This window comes from Centruroides sculpturatus, unplaced genomic scaffold (genome assembly GCF_000671375.1).
Source record: "Centruroides sculpturatus isolate CEXI.00-Female unplaced genomic scaffold, Cexi_2.0 scaffold873, whole genome shotgun sequence".
Classification (NCBI taxonomy): Eukaryota; Metazoa; Arthropoda; class Arachnida; order Scorpiones; family Buthidae; genus Centruroides; species Centruroides sculpturatus.
The window spans coordinates 281,192-300,085 of NW_019385041.1; the positions used below are offsets into that span (position 1 = coordinate 281,192).

Here is an 18,894-nt window from a genome sequence, read left to right on the forward strand (position 1 = left end):
AAATTTGAAATGGTAAAATATTTCCAGAATATTAACAACTGTAAGATATGTGACATGCTTATAGAAAAATTTATAACATCCAAGATATTTATATATTTAGATATTTATAAGATTATGATCACATTTAGAAAATTGCTAATAAAGTATGTTAGAAATCAAAATTATCTTCAAAATAATTTTTTCTCAAACAGAACATAAATAATAATCGAAAAGTATCTTTAAAATTACTTTAATTTTTACAATTAAATATTATTTTACTCTCAAATAGAATTTTTTTTATTTTTTTGTTAAGTTACAGCAATGCAACATTTGGGCAATCTGCTTAGGGGGATGCCTTCAGAGAGATCTTTTTAAGGCCAACTGGCTCCTATTCAGGCGTTACAGACGTGAAGAAAACCTGAAGAACTCCACGTGACCAGCCCGTCCTGGCGAGGCTCTAACCCACAACCGAATTGACAGTGTTTAGGGAATGGAATCGCCACAATAACAACTGGTAGGCCAAGATGGCATTAACGTGATGAATAATTTCAATCGGGACCGCTCGGACTCGAAACTACTAGAAACAGTTCCACAGTGTCGAGACAGTTCCGATTCCGGAACTATCAATACATTCTTCATTTTGTACTTTTATGAATACAGCTTTTAAGAGACACAATGAACCCTTTGTGAAAGATTTGAACCCATAAAACTAATTGACAATGTTCCACAACTTTTAAAGAAATAATGAAATTAATTGTATTTTAAGTTTATAAAGAAAGATATTTTAAAAATTTACAATTTTATTAGAGTTCTTAATTATATGTTTTTATTAGTAAACTAGCAGATATGTGCGCAGGGGCGGATCTAGGTTTTTCGGGGCCTAGGGCTTATTGAAGTATAATGGGGTCTCATTTTTACCTAATCTATTAACTATTTTTTACTATACAATACGTGTTCGTTGTTAATGAAAAAGTATTAAAAATTTATGATAATAATTCAAATTTTGTGGACACTTGGGGGCCCAGGGCTTAAGCCCTATTAGTCCCTATGTAGATCCGCCTTTGTATGTGCGGCATTGCTTGGCCAAAAAGATGGATAAACGTTAAAACGAAAACTATATTACAAGTTTGATTATTTTAGCCCACCGTAAGTGACAACCATAACAACGGTGGGCTAAAATAATCAAACTTGTAATATAGTTTTCGTCATCTTGTATCTTTAGTATCTTGACACTTGTCAAGATCAAATAGGGAGGAGATTGAGGCGTTCAGATTTCATGAAAGTCGATATTTTCCCTCGAGTCCCAGAGAATAAGTATAAAATATTTGGTGAAGATCGACCAAAATACTAAGAACAGACAGACGCAAAAATTCTATACCTTATCTATACATTATCTACATATAACCGATGAGAAACTAACAGAAAGTCGAGTCTAACAGAAATCCTGACAGAATATATTGATTCCGTGGGACCGTCTAGTCCAACACACTGAGTTCCGTGAAATCGTTCCGTCGGAATAGATTCGCACTAGGATTAGTTCCACATTTCCAGTTCCAGAGGCGGAATTAAATTTTTCCCATTCATAATCCAGAGTTCGAACATTATATTAATGTAGACTAATATAAATTCAATAATTTGTTATTTAAAAATTTAAATTTTATACTTTTTTGGCCGAAGGAGAGGAAAAGAATTTTTTTAAGTGAGATGAAAAATATCGGGAAAAATAGAAAATGTCGATGACACTCATATTTTGTTCGGATGATGCGTATATCTTTAGTTTTTCAATAAAATGTGAATTCGAATAGAAAGGTGTTCTAATTCCAGTATAGAAACGTTCACTGTCTTACCTGACGGCTTGCCTCTATCGAACCTTATGATTTATGTATTCTATTGAATACCACTGAAATATTGTTTTGAGCATCGATCATTGAGTTGCAAATGTAGTGCGAGAGGTAAGAGTATACATCATGAAATATTCCCGATTTTGAAAATCTAAAAACCACAAATAGTATAAAGAAAACTGCATTAGACTCCGCCCAAACCAGAAGCAGGAAAAAAGCCTCTTGGTGTCCATTATCGGCACTAACTTTTAAGACGACTTTCTTTATCAAGTCTATCATCGTCTCGGCCAGACAAAGAACGTGAGTAACATGACAACGTGATGAGAGACAAGAGTCAACATATCTAAACAGATCGTTCCTGGATAAATTGTAGGTTTCGACCGATCCCCAAGAACGGTAGTCAGGCCGTCCGACAAATTCTAATCTGCGTACTGTCGGACTTCATTAGTAATGTTTCTCTTCGATTTATTATTGTCTTCCAAAATCATTAAATGTATTTAAAATGTTATAAACCCAAACTAAATTTTCTAACTCTATTTTTTTTTTTTTAAATTAAAAGCGAATGCATTACAAATGCCATCTTACTAACGAGATTAATGACGTAGTTCGTTTGATTTCTATTATTTTAAAATATAATTTATTCTCATAATAATATAGTCTAAATATAATATTAAAAGTATTTTTATTTCAAATATAAANTAAGTAACTGCACATAGTAATTTTAAAAAGTAATATGAAATTTTAATCTAATAGAAAACAATATATGATGAATGTTTTTGTCTCTATAAAAAGTTTAGATTAGGATTCACTTTTATTTTTTATGTTTTGGAGAATACATAATGAATCTACATAAGGAGAATAATATTTTTAGATGAGATTTCTCGAAGCCATCAAATTTTTGTATTAAAAAAATAAATGTCAGTTTGTCTTATTGTAATTAATAAACCCAAAACTCGTTCTTTGTATACAATTAAAAACTTTGATAATTAATATTAATATTATAATTTATTAAAATCCTTAAAATGTGACTTTAGTGTAATACGAATGAAGAACTTGTATATATTTTATTGTAAAAATACGATAACTTTAAACAGTTTTTCATCTACCAGCCAAATATTTTCGAGAAACGACGTAACGATTCTCCAACTTTAAAATAAATAAAATTACATTTATTACAGTTTAAATTGCTGAAATTTTATTAATCTTAATAACTGATAAAAATTACAGCGAGAAATTATTCTCCTTTTTGTTTCTTCCCATGCTTTTTGCCATGTTTTTTTCCTTTCTTTTGTTGTCTTCCTTCTTCCTCGTCTTCCTCCTCCTCTTGGGGAGATCGTTTGAATCTGTTTTCATATTTATTTACTCCATGCGAAGAAATTACGCTTTTTTCTTCAGCATCAACTGAAAAAATTTATGATTGCATATCTTTAATCATGTATAAAATTAAATCTCCAAAAGAAATTAAAAATAAATAAATATATTATCTTTAATACCTAAATTTTAGATTTTATAATGTTAAAAATAGCTTTATTTGAATTATTTTTTACTTTATAATATTATAATACGGTATTAGTTTATTACATACACTCTGCAGAGACGGAAATTTTCTCTCAAATTGAGTGAAAGCATAAATTTACAGAATTTATCAAATGATAAAACTTAATTGATATTCTTATTGATTTTCTTATAATAATAAGAAATTTAGGGATGTAGAAATTTCGTATTCTATCGAAATATTTTGTTCTTATTATTTTGTTTTGTTTATGTTAATATTTGTGCTTTCTATCAATACTTGCATTTACTAAAAATCTCTAAACTTAAAAAGAATTACTTTTGATAAAAATCTTACTTTATAAATACGGAAAGTAATGTAAAATTCTATTTTAAATTAATATTGATGAGATTTTTAATTGCTTTAAAATGAGAATAACAACAAATTATATTTAATATATTTCTTATATAAAATAAGTAAAGTAATTTGAAAAAGTTTATTTTCCATTATTAATTATCGAAAATTCTCTTAATGTTATAACTTACCATTAGATGCTAAAGCAAAAGCAAGAAGAGCAACTGTCAAGAAGACTATAAGACAGAACTTCATCTTTTCTACATTGACTCGAAATTGCTCGTTCTTTTATACACAGATCACTGACGTCACAAATAACTTATTATAAAATAGACTCATGAATAAATATTTAAACAGATCATTTTCAAATGACACTTTAAGCGATATAATATAATTTATTTACTAGTAAACACGATATGATCAATCGTAGTTGTTAAAACGTCAATAATTTAATTTGTTTGACATCAGTCAGTCATAAAAGTAGATTTTAATCTTTTTCAAAATGAATTGATGCAATATACATTTTAGTTTCTATAAAAATTCATTTCGAAATAAAAATATTACTTGGGAAAATTAATATTCAATGAATTTCTCGTTATAATTTTAATATCTTATCATAAATGATCATCGTCATTAATAGTTTTGAACTAAATGTTTGCCGACGTCTAATGTCTTTTTCATTCTATCACCCTGCACTTTTTTCTCTCTCAAAGATGATGGTTCAGTTGATATAGTGTTGTTCGTTCAGCCGCACTTTGTGAGATCTTTTTCTAACCGTATTATTTATACTGTAATACCAAACATCAGAATTTTAATCTTTTCTGATAATTTATTCTACAGATATATTCAAATATATTTCATTTTTGTGTATTAGCCTCTTTAACAGGTTACTTTATTTACAGTATTTATTTATTTTTTGCTTTTATTTGTTGGTTATTTTCTGTGTTTATCTTATTCTAAGAATTTTCTTGTAAGAGTTTTTTCAGTGCTAGTATTCTTTTTTCCCTGATCTTTCATTACCACCTATGAATTCCAGGCATTTAGCATGCTGCTGAATACGTATTCTAATTATTTGCGAAAATTTTAATTATCGAATCATTTAAAAAGTATAAAAATTGGAGTTTTAAGAAATTGTTTTACGATTTAATATTTTAAACTCATTAATAACGAATATTGATGTCAGAAACGATACCAGTCGAAATTTAATAATTGATATCGTGTTCATCAAAAATTAAGTAACTGCACATAGTAATTTTAAAAAGTAATGTGAAATTTTAATCTAATAGAAAACAATATATGATGAATGTTTTTGTCTCTATAAAAAGTTTAGATTAGGATTCACTTTTATTTTTTATGTTTTGGAGAATACATAATGAATCTACATAAGGAGAATAATATTTTTAGATGAGATTTCTCGAAGCCATCAAATTTTTGTATTAAAAAAATAAATGTCAGTTTGTCTTATTGTAATTAATAAACCCAAAACTCGTTCTTTGTATACAATTAAAAACTTTCCTACTTATAATATATAAAGTTTTTATATCAACTAAATGATTTATCAAGTTCAGATTTATTTTTCTAAGATAGTACCTTGTACTTCAAATTCAATTCATTCCAGGAGGCTGTTTGAAGTCCTAATCANTTTCTAAGTGGTCATATTTAATATAATTAAAACTAAATTTCAATTCAATATTTTGTTAGATCTACAGATCGAAGGTTGGATGTCCGAAGTGGTTAAAAACGCACAATTTCCCCTTAATCTTTGCAGCAAACCCGTAATGGAAAATTATCATAATGAATTTTTTAAAACCTTTTAATCCTTTATACTGATTTCCATTCCTCTGAGAAATAAATAATCTGGGACTCGCGAAATTTCAGAGAAAGTGCAAGAATAAAATAAAATAAAAATCCTAAATAACTTTCTAAGTTATTCAAGATTTTTAAGTACGCGATTATTACTTGCAGAAAGAATTAATTTGTTAAATTTTTAAAATTGTATATTCATTTGAATACAGAATTTAAAAAAAAAAGTACATGTAACTTACAAGACACGATAATTTTGCATTTGTTAATTTAAATAGGTGTAATTATCGAAGAAATTGCAATTATAATTCCTTGTAAGTTAAAATATAATAAAAATTATGATTAATTTAAGAACAGGTTAAAATATTGGTAAATTCATTGAACAACATCTTTACAAAAATACATTTTAATCTTTATTGATAAATAAATAAAATACTCTATATTTAATTTTAAATGGGAACGAACCCATATCCTTCGCGAACTTCTTGACAACTCGTCCTGAAAAACTACAGTACCAACTGTGTTTTTTCCTTTAAATGGTTTTATAATTCGTTGTGCTCCGAAGAGATATGAATTATGGTTCTGTATGGTTCTTGATTATTTTCTAAAAAATATTCCGCTTGTTCCCTAGATTATTCATAACAAAAATTTTGTGGCAATTCAATCCCGAAAAGGACCTGTTGTGAATTATGAGAATGTAATCAGGTGATTTTTTTTGAATGTTTGATTTTTTTAAAAAGTACTGTAAAAGAATTTGGAACGTTTGAAGTTCGCCATTATTTCAAGTTTTGTAAATGTTACACATTCGAGCAAGGCCGGTGCGAGACAGGTTCGGACCTGGAATTTATATTCCAGATGTTACTTGCTTATTAACAATGTTACTTATTTATGCAATTAATAAATAAATTTCTTTAAAATGATTTTAATAAATATATTGTTTAAATAAACAAAAGTTTATATTTATTTAAAAAAAACAAGCATTTAGAAAAATGGGTTATTTGTATTTCTCAATTTGTGTACAGAACAAAAAGCCAATCGACATAAGTATATTCTAAAAATGAGCCAATATGATGAATACAATTTTATCCGGGTCATTAAATTTGCACTTAATATCTCATTTAAAATATTTCTAAACACGTACCTTTTATATAATGTAATTTGAATTGTACGTATAAATAGGGTGAAAAGTTTGCAGCAACAATTTTTGAACGTATCAGAAAAGATGAAAGCTTTATTTTTATTCCTGTTTGTTTCTGCAGTGCTTGCATATGTTTTCACATCCGATGGTAAGTAAAAATGCTGACAACACTTTCTTATTATATTACTAGAACTTAAGTCAAATTTGTCTAAATTTCAGTTGATATTCGAGATGATTTAATGGAACAAAAATATAATCACGATGATTTTAGTCGAACTAAACGATCTCCACAAAGTTCTCAAAAGAAAGAGGGACAAAAATCAAAAAACAAAAAGAAGCAAGGAAAACAAAATTTTATGTCTCGTTTTAGACGATCTTTTCAATCTTCTGGAGGAGACGATGAGGAAGTTTGAAAATAATAAAAAGGACTGACCAAAAAAGGAACATACGTTTATTTTTATTTTCTTGTTGTTATTGTGTACTTGAACAAAAATTACAAATATTCCTATATGATTAGCATTGTTTAAATAAATAAAATAACTGGTTTAAAGCATTTAAGCTAATTTGTTTTGTATTAACAATTAGATATTATCATAAAATGACACATGCAAACAAACTTACATAAAAAAATTAAAAATGGATTTTTTCCGTGTTTATATAATTTACATTCTAATTACATCCTAAATTATTTTATAAACACTGTTTCAGAATAACGAAATTATAGTAGATGATAATATCGATGCTTTTTTGTCGACAAAAATGCATCATCTTTGCCGCATTGAACGGGGAGGGCTGTGCAGACATTTCCGTTCTTTTTGAACGAATACTGTCCTCCTGTTCAACGGGGGCAAAGATGCGAAGGAGACGTCGATTCATGAAGAATATGAACGACTTGCTCCTTAACTTCTAATTCTTCACAGTAAGACTTCCTATCCTATGTCAGCAACTTTTTCCTCGTCATATTAACATTAAATTTTGGATTTTAGTTTTAATTTGCTAACCTAGATTTAAGAAATCAAGGATTTTTTAATTTTTTTCCTATTGTTTAGTAATTGCTTTGTCATATTCATTCACTGAATCATCACCATCTCTCATATTCAAACACACACAGTTGAAACAATCGCATATTCTTTGTATCCTGTCACTGCACATTCAATTCATGTGCATTACAAATAACAGATTATATAATCTAAACAGGCTTTCCAAAATCTATCCTCTGGGTACATGTCCCTGGAAGTGGTAACATCGGTCGACATGACCAATGGCTGAAGAGGTTGTGGCAACCATTTATTTTTTACTTACATTTAATATTTAAAATTAAATTTTAATTCTTGTAAATAATTAAAATTCAATTTTAAATATTAAACGTAACCGTCCACTGCATCTGCAGTACCACACTCTAGGACTCTTCTGTGAAGAATACAGTGACCTTTCTCTTCTTCACCGACCATGATTTTCTGATTGTTAGGATGATTCGTCTTCAAAGACCCATATCTTGTTTTGGATTTTGTGAGAACATCATAGTAATAAAGGAAAGTTTCGTTACTTATCACGATACTGTTCACATAAGAGGTTTCCTTCCATTCTCAAACAGCATCTCATGACACCAAGCAATGTACTGTACAGTACTTGTCATTTGGCTCTTTGGTATGGGGCCACCCACAGTTTTTTCTTACTTTTATGTGGGTACGTAGAATGATATGTATTGCAGGTGGGGAGAAGCACAAGATCTCTCTATCTGAAGGAGGTCACAAGTAGGGTTTCTTTCCCGGGATTCTCACCGTTTATTCCCTACGAGAAAAATCCCGGAAAATTTTATTTTCCCGGGAAATCTCGCATTTCAACAATAATTTACCATGTCAGGTTTTCTTTCTAGTATTTATTATACGAAAAGTTGCATCTTGAAGACTCACCTAAGAGAGAAATTTTGAGGTTTCTTGCTGCATATTATTACCTATGTTTTACAAGTCTCTACTTGTTAGTTCATGTAATATCTATATATTGTGTTTGCGCATCATTGAACAGGAAGACTTGCTGANCAGAAAATTAAAAAGAAAATATTCTCATTCAAACTTAACTAAATAATGATTAAATCATAGGCATCCATAAATATATTATGATAATAATAATTTCAAAAAGTGAGGAATTCTCAAGAAATTTTGCAAGTGAATTTGAGTCACTACCAAGTATTGGTTTAAACATAACAAATTCATAATTAATTTTATTCAGTTTTAGGAATACACAATTAAACAATATTCATTTCTAAAACTGATATTTTTAAAATAAATTATTATAAATGTTACAAATGTCCTGCTCATCTTATACTGCTGACAAGTGCTATGCTGGAATAAAGTCAAGGCATAGCTATCCAAACAAGTGTTACAATAAGCTTCTGTGTTATTGGTATATGTGTCAATATCTAGAAACTTCCTAACAATGTGACATTGTTCAATTTTTCAGCTTTCTGTAGCACCATGTATTTGTTTTTATTAAGGTTTAATGTTTCTAGACTTTTGTGTAATGTATGTGGTATAACACCAGTAGAAGAGAGGATAAAAGGTAAAATAAATACCTTATCCATCCTCCACATCTGTCATTTCTTGAGTGAGTGGCGTGTAATTGTTGATTTTTTCAATGTAAGTAGTTATTATTGTTGTTACATTGGGTTTAGTAAGTTGTCTTCACATCATTTGGTGTACCTCACACAATCCCCGTGGTGCCACAATTAAAAACTTTCCTACTTATAATATATAAAGTTTTTATATCAACTAAATGATTTATCAAGTTCAGATTTATTTTTCTAAGATAGTACCTTGTACTTCAAATTCAATTCATTCCAGGAGGCTGTTTGAAGTCCTAATCAATCCATCACCAGATCATAAACATTTCGATACACTTAAAACAGCAAACACACAAAATTTAAAATAAAAATAATTCAATTAAATGCCCTATTAATAAACTAAAACATGAAAACAATAAATAAAACATATAAATACTGCATAATAAAATGAAAATTATGCATTTACTGATAGTACACTATCAACTTCGGAATCTTAAACATAGCTGCAAGATCCGTCACGTGTACAACTTTCATGCAATTGGGTTGAACAGAATCATTCGAATGGCTCTAATTTCGATTGCCATTCGAATTTCAGAGTTCCTGTGTGCTATCTGTTTTATTTTTCAATTCTGTGGATTTAATGTTAAAAGAAAGTAGAATGAAATTAATTAAAATGTAGGCACCAACCAGTTTTTTATATATATTTTAACACATTATTAAAAAGATTTGCTACCCTAGTATATTTAAATTTTCTTCCTCCTCCTGTTATTTAAAATATAATACAGTATATTCATTTTTTAATAATCCACAATAAAACAAGAGTAATAATATATAAATGCATTTAATATATAATTCATAAAACAGTTGTTTACAGATTTCTACAAATTTCTTACAAAAAAATTTAATTTACAAAGCTTTTTTTTTTCATTGAGGCACAATGTGAAATCGACTTACTTAAGTTACTGCTGATTGTCTGACTAGAAATTTAACAATTTTTTCCACTACAGTATTAGATTATTACAAAATTTTAATAAAATCTTTTAAATTGCTAGCTAACTTAATTAAGGCCTAATCAAATTTAATTCATATTTTATCATATCATCATCATTACTTGTAAGGTTACGAAAACCTACTTATTTTTTATATTGATTCATATAATTCGATTTCAGCATTAACTGCATCAGTATACACACTGGCTTTACTAGACGATTCTAATTCATCTTCAGCTAATTTTCTTGTTTTTTCGATGTACTGATCTTCTAATTTTTTCAATTTATTTTGAAGTTCTCTTTCTCCGAGTAAGTTCGAATATATTCGTCTGTGAACTTTGTATAAATAATGACTTCGATCCAAATATTTTTCGTATGACGATTTAATCTAAACAATTAAGAGAAAAACTATATTAAATGTATGATGCAATATTTATTTTATATTTATCATACTGGCCCTAACATAAGTAGATTCCCAATTGTGGAGTCTCCAGAAGTAGGTTTCCTTGCATATTTCATATGTATTCCATAATATGTACAGTACTTACAATTTTCATGACTATCGAAAATATTTTTCATAAAGACCAAAACATACAATAATATCGAATGCATAAATTTATAATTAAAATAGAAATTTACACTTTACAATAGAATAAATTTTGGGACAAGTTTTCAGCAACCTGCACCCCAATTTTTGATGATTGCTGATTAGTAGACTCCTAGGAGTAAAATAAAAGACATTACCAAAATAAAATTTATGTAACAACTAACCTAACTGATCTTTAAAACTGCTAAAATATTGAGTAAAATTTGGGCCAGTAGGATATATAAAAATATTTTATAAGCTTTAAAAGCTTTATTCTTTTTGTAATATAACAATATTATCTCAAAATAAAAAATTCATCTTAAAGTTAAATTTAAAATAATATACTGTATATCCAAAATATTGTAATTTATATCATTTCAAAATGCTATTTTCATTTATTGGTAGCCAGTTTCACATAGTTTCTGTGCACTGTGATTTCACTTTGTGATGAAAAACTTACTAATCTAACTTCAGAAAATTAAAAAGAAAATATTCTCATTCAAACTTAACTAAATAATGATTAAATCATAGGCATCCATAAATATATTATGATAATAATAATTTCAAAAAGTGAGGAATTCTCAAGAAATTTTGCAAGTGAATTTGAGTCACTACCAAGTATTGGTTTAAACTAGTGTTGTAACGAATAGTATATTCGGCCTCAGGCCGAATACCGAATATTCGGCCAAGAGCGTGGCCGAATAGCCGAATATTCGGCCAAACTATTCGGCTTGATTAACGCACGTACGAAAATTGGCGCGCAAACCGCATTATGGCAAGGATCCTGCTCTCTATTGGCCCGCTGTCACTACGCTTCGCCAATCGCGTTAATTCTTGGCAGTTGTAGCGGACAGACAAGAGTGTCATGGAAGTATGTGATAAATGATGATATCAAATGTGGATAACAATGAAATGACCTACACGTGTAAATAACGGAAAAAGAACAGAGAAGGACCGCGAAGTGAAAATGTGAAAATAAATATGAAATTGAGTTGATAACATAATCGAACAAGTCGAGGCAGCTTATTGGCACGAAATTCGCGGCCGTCAATGCCAAACAATTGTTGTCATAGACTTCGGAAAGCTAAATGCTTGTAATGAAAGTCACTTAGCGTGCACGGGCGAAAGCCTGGGGCCGTTCGGGCTATCAAGCTGTCTCGAATCTGTGAAATCATAACTGTGACTTATATCGACGTCCTATCTGTCTCTTTTCTCCGTTATCACCAGGCTGAGTCACGTAATTGTAAAATGGGAACTCTACGACGGAAAAGTGACGAATCGAAAGTATCGTGAGCGCGTATTATGATGTATGCACAGGCATACATGGATTAGAGCGATAGAGGAAAGAGAAAGGGAAGAGCAAAGACGAGCGCTTAAAAAGAAGGATAGGCAGGGTCAGACCCTCAGATGTGCGAGGATTCTCCAACGATAGACGTGTACGTGTGCTGATCTTTGTAATTATAAATTGTGAATACATGTGACTAATATTATTTTCTTTTTTATTTTGTGCATGTTACAAGTTATAAATAAATATAAACAAACAACACTAACTCCATAACATTAAATCTAAATACCAAAACGATTATTTTACTGTGTTTTTGTTATTTATTACTCCTGTGTTTAGGTATTCTGTATTCGGCCGAATAGTGATTAAATATTCGGTATTCGGCCGAATAGTGAAAAATAGTCCGAATAGGCCGAATACCGAATAGTAACCGAATATTCGTTACATCACTAGTTTAAATATAACAAATTCATAATTAATTTTATTCAGTTTTAGGAATACACAATTAAACAATATTCATTTCTAAAACTGATATTTTTAAAATAAATTATTACTGTATAAATGTTACAAATGTCCTGCTCATCTTATACTGCTGACAAGTGCTATGCTGGAATAAAGTCAAGGCATAGCTATCCAAACAAGTGTTACAATAAGCTTCTGTGTTATTGGTATATATGTCAATATCTAGAAACTTCCTAACAATGTGACATTATATGTGACATTGTTCAATTTTGCAGCTTTCTGTAGCACCATGTATTTGTTTTTATTAAGGTTTAATGTTTCTAGACTTTTGTGTAATGTATGTGGTATAACACCAGTAGAAGAGAGGATAAAAGGTAAAATAAATACCTTATCCATCCTCCACATCTGTCATTTCTTGAGTGAGTGGCGTGTAATTGTTGATTTTTTCAATGTAAGTAGTTATTATTGTTGTTACATTGGGTTTAGTGGGTTATACTCGGTGGATTTATACTTGGTGGATTACACTATTTGCTTGTTTGCTGTGTACTATGCTGGATCAGAGTCAAGGCATAGCAACCAGAACAAGACAAAAATTAAATAAGTGTGTCAGTGTGTGTGTCTGTATTCAGGAATTTTCTAACAATATGACATGTATTCAATATAATGGCCTTTTGTAGTGTGATGTATGTATTTCTTTTCAATTGTAATGTTCCCAGGCTTTTGTGTAGTGTGTGTGATATGACATCTGTAAAGGAGAGAACAACAGGACCAGTAAAATAAGCACCCTATCCATACATCACATTCCTTATATTCTATGTACTTGCTGATTTTTTCAGTGCATGTGTTTTGTACATTGTGAGTGTTTGGAACAGATATGGTCTATAACATATGTGATTTTATTGTGTTTGTCAATGAGTGTGATGTCTGGTCTGTCGTGGTAAATTGTTTTATCTGTGATTATGGCTCTGTCGTAGTACATTTGTGCATGTTGTTTTCCAGTACTGTCTGTGGAATGTATCTGTAATATGGTTCATAGATGTCTAATAATTTGTGTTTCTTTGCATGTTCTTATTTTCTTCTTGATTATGTATATATAAATAATTTGTCTGTGCCAAGAGCTTGCAACTGGAAGTGATGTTCACTATAATATTCCTCTTTCTGCAATATCTAGATTGAAGAAAGAGAAATATAAGAAAGACTGCCAAAAATGTTTACATTAAAATTTTTTTGCTGTTCATTTGCTGGAATTAGCATTTAGGTGTGAATTGGTTGTTTTAGTATATATTTCCAGTTTGTGTGCCATTTTTATGTCTGATATCTAGAAAATATAGTGTTCCACTTATATAATTGTTTTTCCATATAACACTAAAGAGGGGTTATAAATATAAATCAACCCGAAATGCATTTGTAATCCAATTTTGTAAAATAAAGATGTTTCTAACCGCAATGCTGTGAGGCAGTCTACAAAACAAGTTTTGGATTAAAGAGACATTTCATATGGAAGTGATGTGTTATATAGTTTTGGCATGATGTGACATTTTCTGCATGTGTCATTTGTGAGTGTTGTAACCTTGAATATGTGTTTTCTGCAGTTTTTAGTATTTATAATCTAATCCTGTATGGCAATCATGAACCCACTATCATGGTAAATATCTCCACAGAATGCCACTCTTAGCTTCAATTCTCTCCATAGACCTTACTGGCATGGGTGTCCCTAACAGGAGCTGGTGCTCCAGCTTGCATTGCTCTATGGATCAGTAAAATTACTGGGCTCTCCCATCATGACCAATAATAATAATTCTCTTCCGTGGTGACCACGGAAGAGAATTATTATTATTATTATTATAAATTTTAAACCAAAGCACACGCTTTGATTAAATGATTAAATAATTAAAAAACTTGAAAATTTAACAAATTTTGAGTATATTCTATTAAATTTTTCTAATTTTATGAAATAAATTGTAATGAAAATGATAATCAGTACAATATTATGCAAATTCTTAAAAAAGAAAACAAAAAATACAATCCACTGCTTTTATTTATTGCAAGGAATCTTTGGGTATAAAATATTTACAATCAAATTCTAAAACATTTAAAAACAAATTCAAATATTCTAAAATCTAGAAAAACTGCATACAATATTATATATTGCATAGAATAAAAAGCAAGATCTGATTTAATTCATTTGATATTATTCATGATGGATCATAATAGTTCTAATCAAGTAAAAATTACCATCAAATTTTTTAAAGTAAACTTGATCTTTTTGAATCTTTAATCTTGACATTTGATGCTTCTAACAAGCCATGATTTATTTTTAAGCAATGAAATGACCAAAATTAGACTTGTTAGTACTTTAGCTCCTAAACTTATTTGTTTTCCTGATTGTTTCTGCTTTAACACAAGGGATTTATTTTCAATGAATAGATTTCTAATAACATCATAACTTTTTGCCAATTTTACTGAGTTCATTATTAGATCATTAAATCTGTTAAAAATTAAACACAGTATTTTATTCTTTATTAGCATTATATATACTGGTAGAAACTATCAGTATATATAAAATATCTAGACAAAGTAATTATAGCATAAAAGATATACTTACAGAATTCTGAAATAATAAATAAAAAAAACTTCAAATCCCCTAGCATAACTAAAACTTTTCAAGATTTATTAATATTTATTTATCAGTTATTAAATTAAATTAAAAAACCTTTGCTCCAAATTCATTATAATCCATATTATTTCATAAAATATTAACAATAGAGATGCATTAGGATCTGATCAAGTTTTCACAAAGTCATATAAAAAGACAAATCAAATTAGTTGTCAACAAAGTTAGATATATTGTTCTATTTCAAAATTATTTATTCTAATTGAAATTTTACTAAAAGTGCAACTTTATACATCAACCAAAGCCGAATATTATCATGCTAGAAACAGCTATAATACTATCATAATACTAATGGCTATAATACTATGTGCAATTTTGCTGATAGAAGCAGCAGAAAATGCTATTATTTCACAAAATTATGGAAACTCCTGTTATGATCCATCAATTCTTATTCATCAGAAATAAATCAGATCTTTTTATTATTACAATTTTCATTGCATGAAGAATACACTTTCTTTTTTTAACTGCAATTAATGTTTTAAAATGTTGTTTTTAAATGTTTGATAACTTTTTTTATATCTGAAGATGCTTTGTAATTAAAACAAAAAGCATTTATAGTATCTATTTTTTGGAGACTTTTTACTTAAAATATTTAAAATTATATTATGCATATTTTGCTTTCTTAAAATACATATAGCATAAGATAAATACAAAATGAATTATAAATTATATCTTTTAAACAATTTTTAAATAAATATTGGTTTTTACTTTTGTAGAATCTTTAGGATCCATATATGTAGGAGAGACAGTTTTCTCTGTAAACTGTATATTTGGAATAAACATAAAAGGCTTAAACATGGATCTCAATGGATCTGGTGTTGCTGTGAAAAAGTGATAACAAAATACTTTTGATGCTATTGAAGGAAGTACAGAAACCTGAAAAAAATATTTAATTTTATTAAAAATAGAAAGAACTAAAGTTGCTAACAATAAATAATCATCCTCAATTAGTCATTTAAAATCATCAACACTTATATTATAATCGACATGTGTCTGTTGATTTGTAAAAATCTATGACCATGATGCCTATTTAACTATTATATACACCAGTGGTTCCCAATTAGTTTTTTCTGTGTATCACTTCAAGAAAGAGCTCAAACTTGCGTNGTAATATAACCAAATTTATAAATATACAATACATAAATACATAAATAATTTTCTAAAAAATAATCTAAATTTAGCTATTTTAGACCCATTTACTCTTAAAAACTGTTTGGCGGATACTCTAATTATAATAATAGACAATGTTCTAAGAAATCTGTTAAATTAACCCTCTTGAATATCTAATATTGTGATTAACTTTCTTTATTCTTATTTTTAAGTATTGAATACATCCTATTTAATTTAGAACAGGCCGATTCATAAGATTCAATACACAAATATACGGAATTAAAGTGAATATTATATAATATTTTAACAAAGTTTGTATATTAAACTTACTACAATCGATCTGTTTTCTTCTATTCGATCCTATATTGCACTTTAGAGAAGCAAGAAAGGAAACGGAAAATGATAGGATGATATTTTGAATTCAGGTAAAGAAGATAGATTGCGAGAATGATGAATTCAACTTCATCCATCTATCGAGCCGGAAAGAACGTTTATATAAATATAAATAAAACTAGAAACATTTTATTTAGACATAGTATACACTCTTTTAAACCGTTTACAGTTAAAGTCCTATTTATTCTGTTAGGATCCTCAATTCATGTACCGAGAAGTATTTAATATAGAAAATATTTTTTGTAAACGTAGTTCAAGATTTGTTTGTTTTTGTTCTTTAAATCTCATCTTGAATATTCGAAAAAAACACATATAAAAAGACTTTATTCTTTATCTCAGACTGTAATATTAAAATTCTTTATTTACTAAGTTATGCAATGTCAAATTATGCATGAAATTTAATGCCCAAGCTTGAGGCAATTAAATATAAAATTTCAAAGGAAAAAAAAATTAGAAAATATTTTAAAAAATTTAATTGATTTAAATAGGAAGATAAAATTTAAAGAATTTTTCAATACAATGCAAATTGATTTATTTATCAGAAGAATCGAAAATTGGGGTTATTTATATGTCCATTCTATCCTTAAAGAGAAAATTTATGTTTGATATCTTAGAAAAATCAGGACGAAAGTTACAATATGATAAACAAACAGATTTCGCAATGTAAAGTAGGTCTACTTTACAAAAATAAAGAAAAATATACTGTCAAAAGTTGTAAAATATTGTTATATCAGTATTTTCCCCCAGTATTTTTGCGGTAACTCACTAAATGCAGTTAAATTTTATATATATACAGTCTATATTTTATCATAATTTTGATTTTTACAATTTACTATAAAATTTTTTGTATTGATATTAAAATATATGAAAACTTTAGTTACCAAATTGTACACTACAAAAACACGTCACACAATATCTAATGTTTATTTTTATATTGTAATTTTATAATTGTTATTTTTTAACTTATATCTTACATTATTTACTCAAATGGAAATAAACAATGCATAGTTCAAGATATTTTGAGGAGATAGTCATTTTTGCATGAGTATAACTGTGAATATCTTACAACTGCTTCCTCTAGATTGAGAAAAATCCCCATGAGATTCAACAAATTCCTTTACTTAATGAAAGTCATGATACAGACACTTTTCTCAAGAAAATCATTGAATCAGATCTGTAATCTCTCTGTTGCTACCAAGAGATATCAAAACATACTAAACAGTTTTGTCACCCTATAATTGCAGTAGCAAGGATGCAATGATTTGGCAGATTCTTTTTTATTCAAGATTGAACATATCACAGTAAATAGTCAGTATGGCAGATGTTATAACATTTAATCAACAACAAAGTGATTAATAATGGCTCACTTTCAACATTATCAAGCAAGCATTATCATATTGTTAATGAAATCGATCTCTGTGATTTTTGGTTGTACAGATGATTCAAAAGCATTATGTTTCTAATTCTGTAATCTTGAATAACACTGCTTCTGAAACATCACTGTAGACCAGTTATGTTCTGCTGGCTAAGACAGCAATGTCCAACCCATGGCATGCATAAGGCCCACTTGATGTTTTTGTGCGGTCCTTTAAAACAGTAATTATCTTGTATAGATTTTTATTACAATGAAATATCACATGTATAGTTAAATACATTAATATAATGTATAACACCTTATCATGTACAATCAAAAATTAAAACAGTATTAAATATTTTTTAACAAAGCTTCAAATGAATTACATATAATATATATATAGGTACAGTACATACTGTATATATATGTATTTAATCAGTATGTTTACAACAACAAATATTTTTAAATTGGTGTTTTGGTATAATGAAATTATTTTTCCTTAAATTTACTCTATATATGTAATAAATGTCAAACAATAGACACATTCTTAAGTTACAACAGTCTTCTGTGTTTCCAATAAATGATAAGAAATTTTATTGTTTTCTTTAAATTCTTTGGAAATAAGCCTAATAAAATTTCAATTAGAATTACATATGTACATACATATTACATATTTACATGTGCAGATAGATTTAAAATTTCAAATCATTCCATGTTTAGATTGTTAATGGGTTAGTTATGTTTTACTGTGCAAGTTATTTGATTATAGTCAACCATCAAAGGGCGTTTCATGTAATGGTTATGTTCTGTAGATCATTTCAAAATCAGATGACTGTTAGTTACTGGTTTTCTTTTCTTTGACCTGGCAGCCATT

At 28.4% G+C, this 18,894-nt stretch overlaps 1 protein-coding gene across 5 annotated transcripts in view; it reads right to left on the bottom strand.

Moving 5' to 3' along the window:
* Positions 1–10,005: 10,005 nt before the first annotated feature.
* The window catches only part of LOC111633764 (secernin-2-like), a 29,520-nt gene continuing 20,631 nt past the window's right edge, over positions 10,006–18,894 (bottom strand). For all 5 annotated transcript variants that reach the window (XM_023378387.1, XM_023378388.1, XM_023378385.1 and 2 more), the window contains 2 exons: positions 15,872–16,039; positions 10,006–10,544 (listed from right to left, as the gene is read on the bottom strand). In XM_023378387.1, coding sequence (XP_023234155.1) covers positions 10,308–10,544; positions 15,872–16,039 — 405 coding nt within the window. In that variant the 3' untranslated portion in view covers positions 10,006–10,307. The remainder of the gene's footprint in view (positions 10,545–15,871; positions 16,040–18,894) is intronic.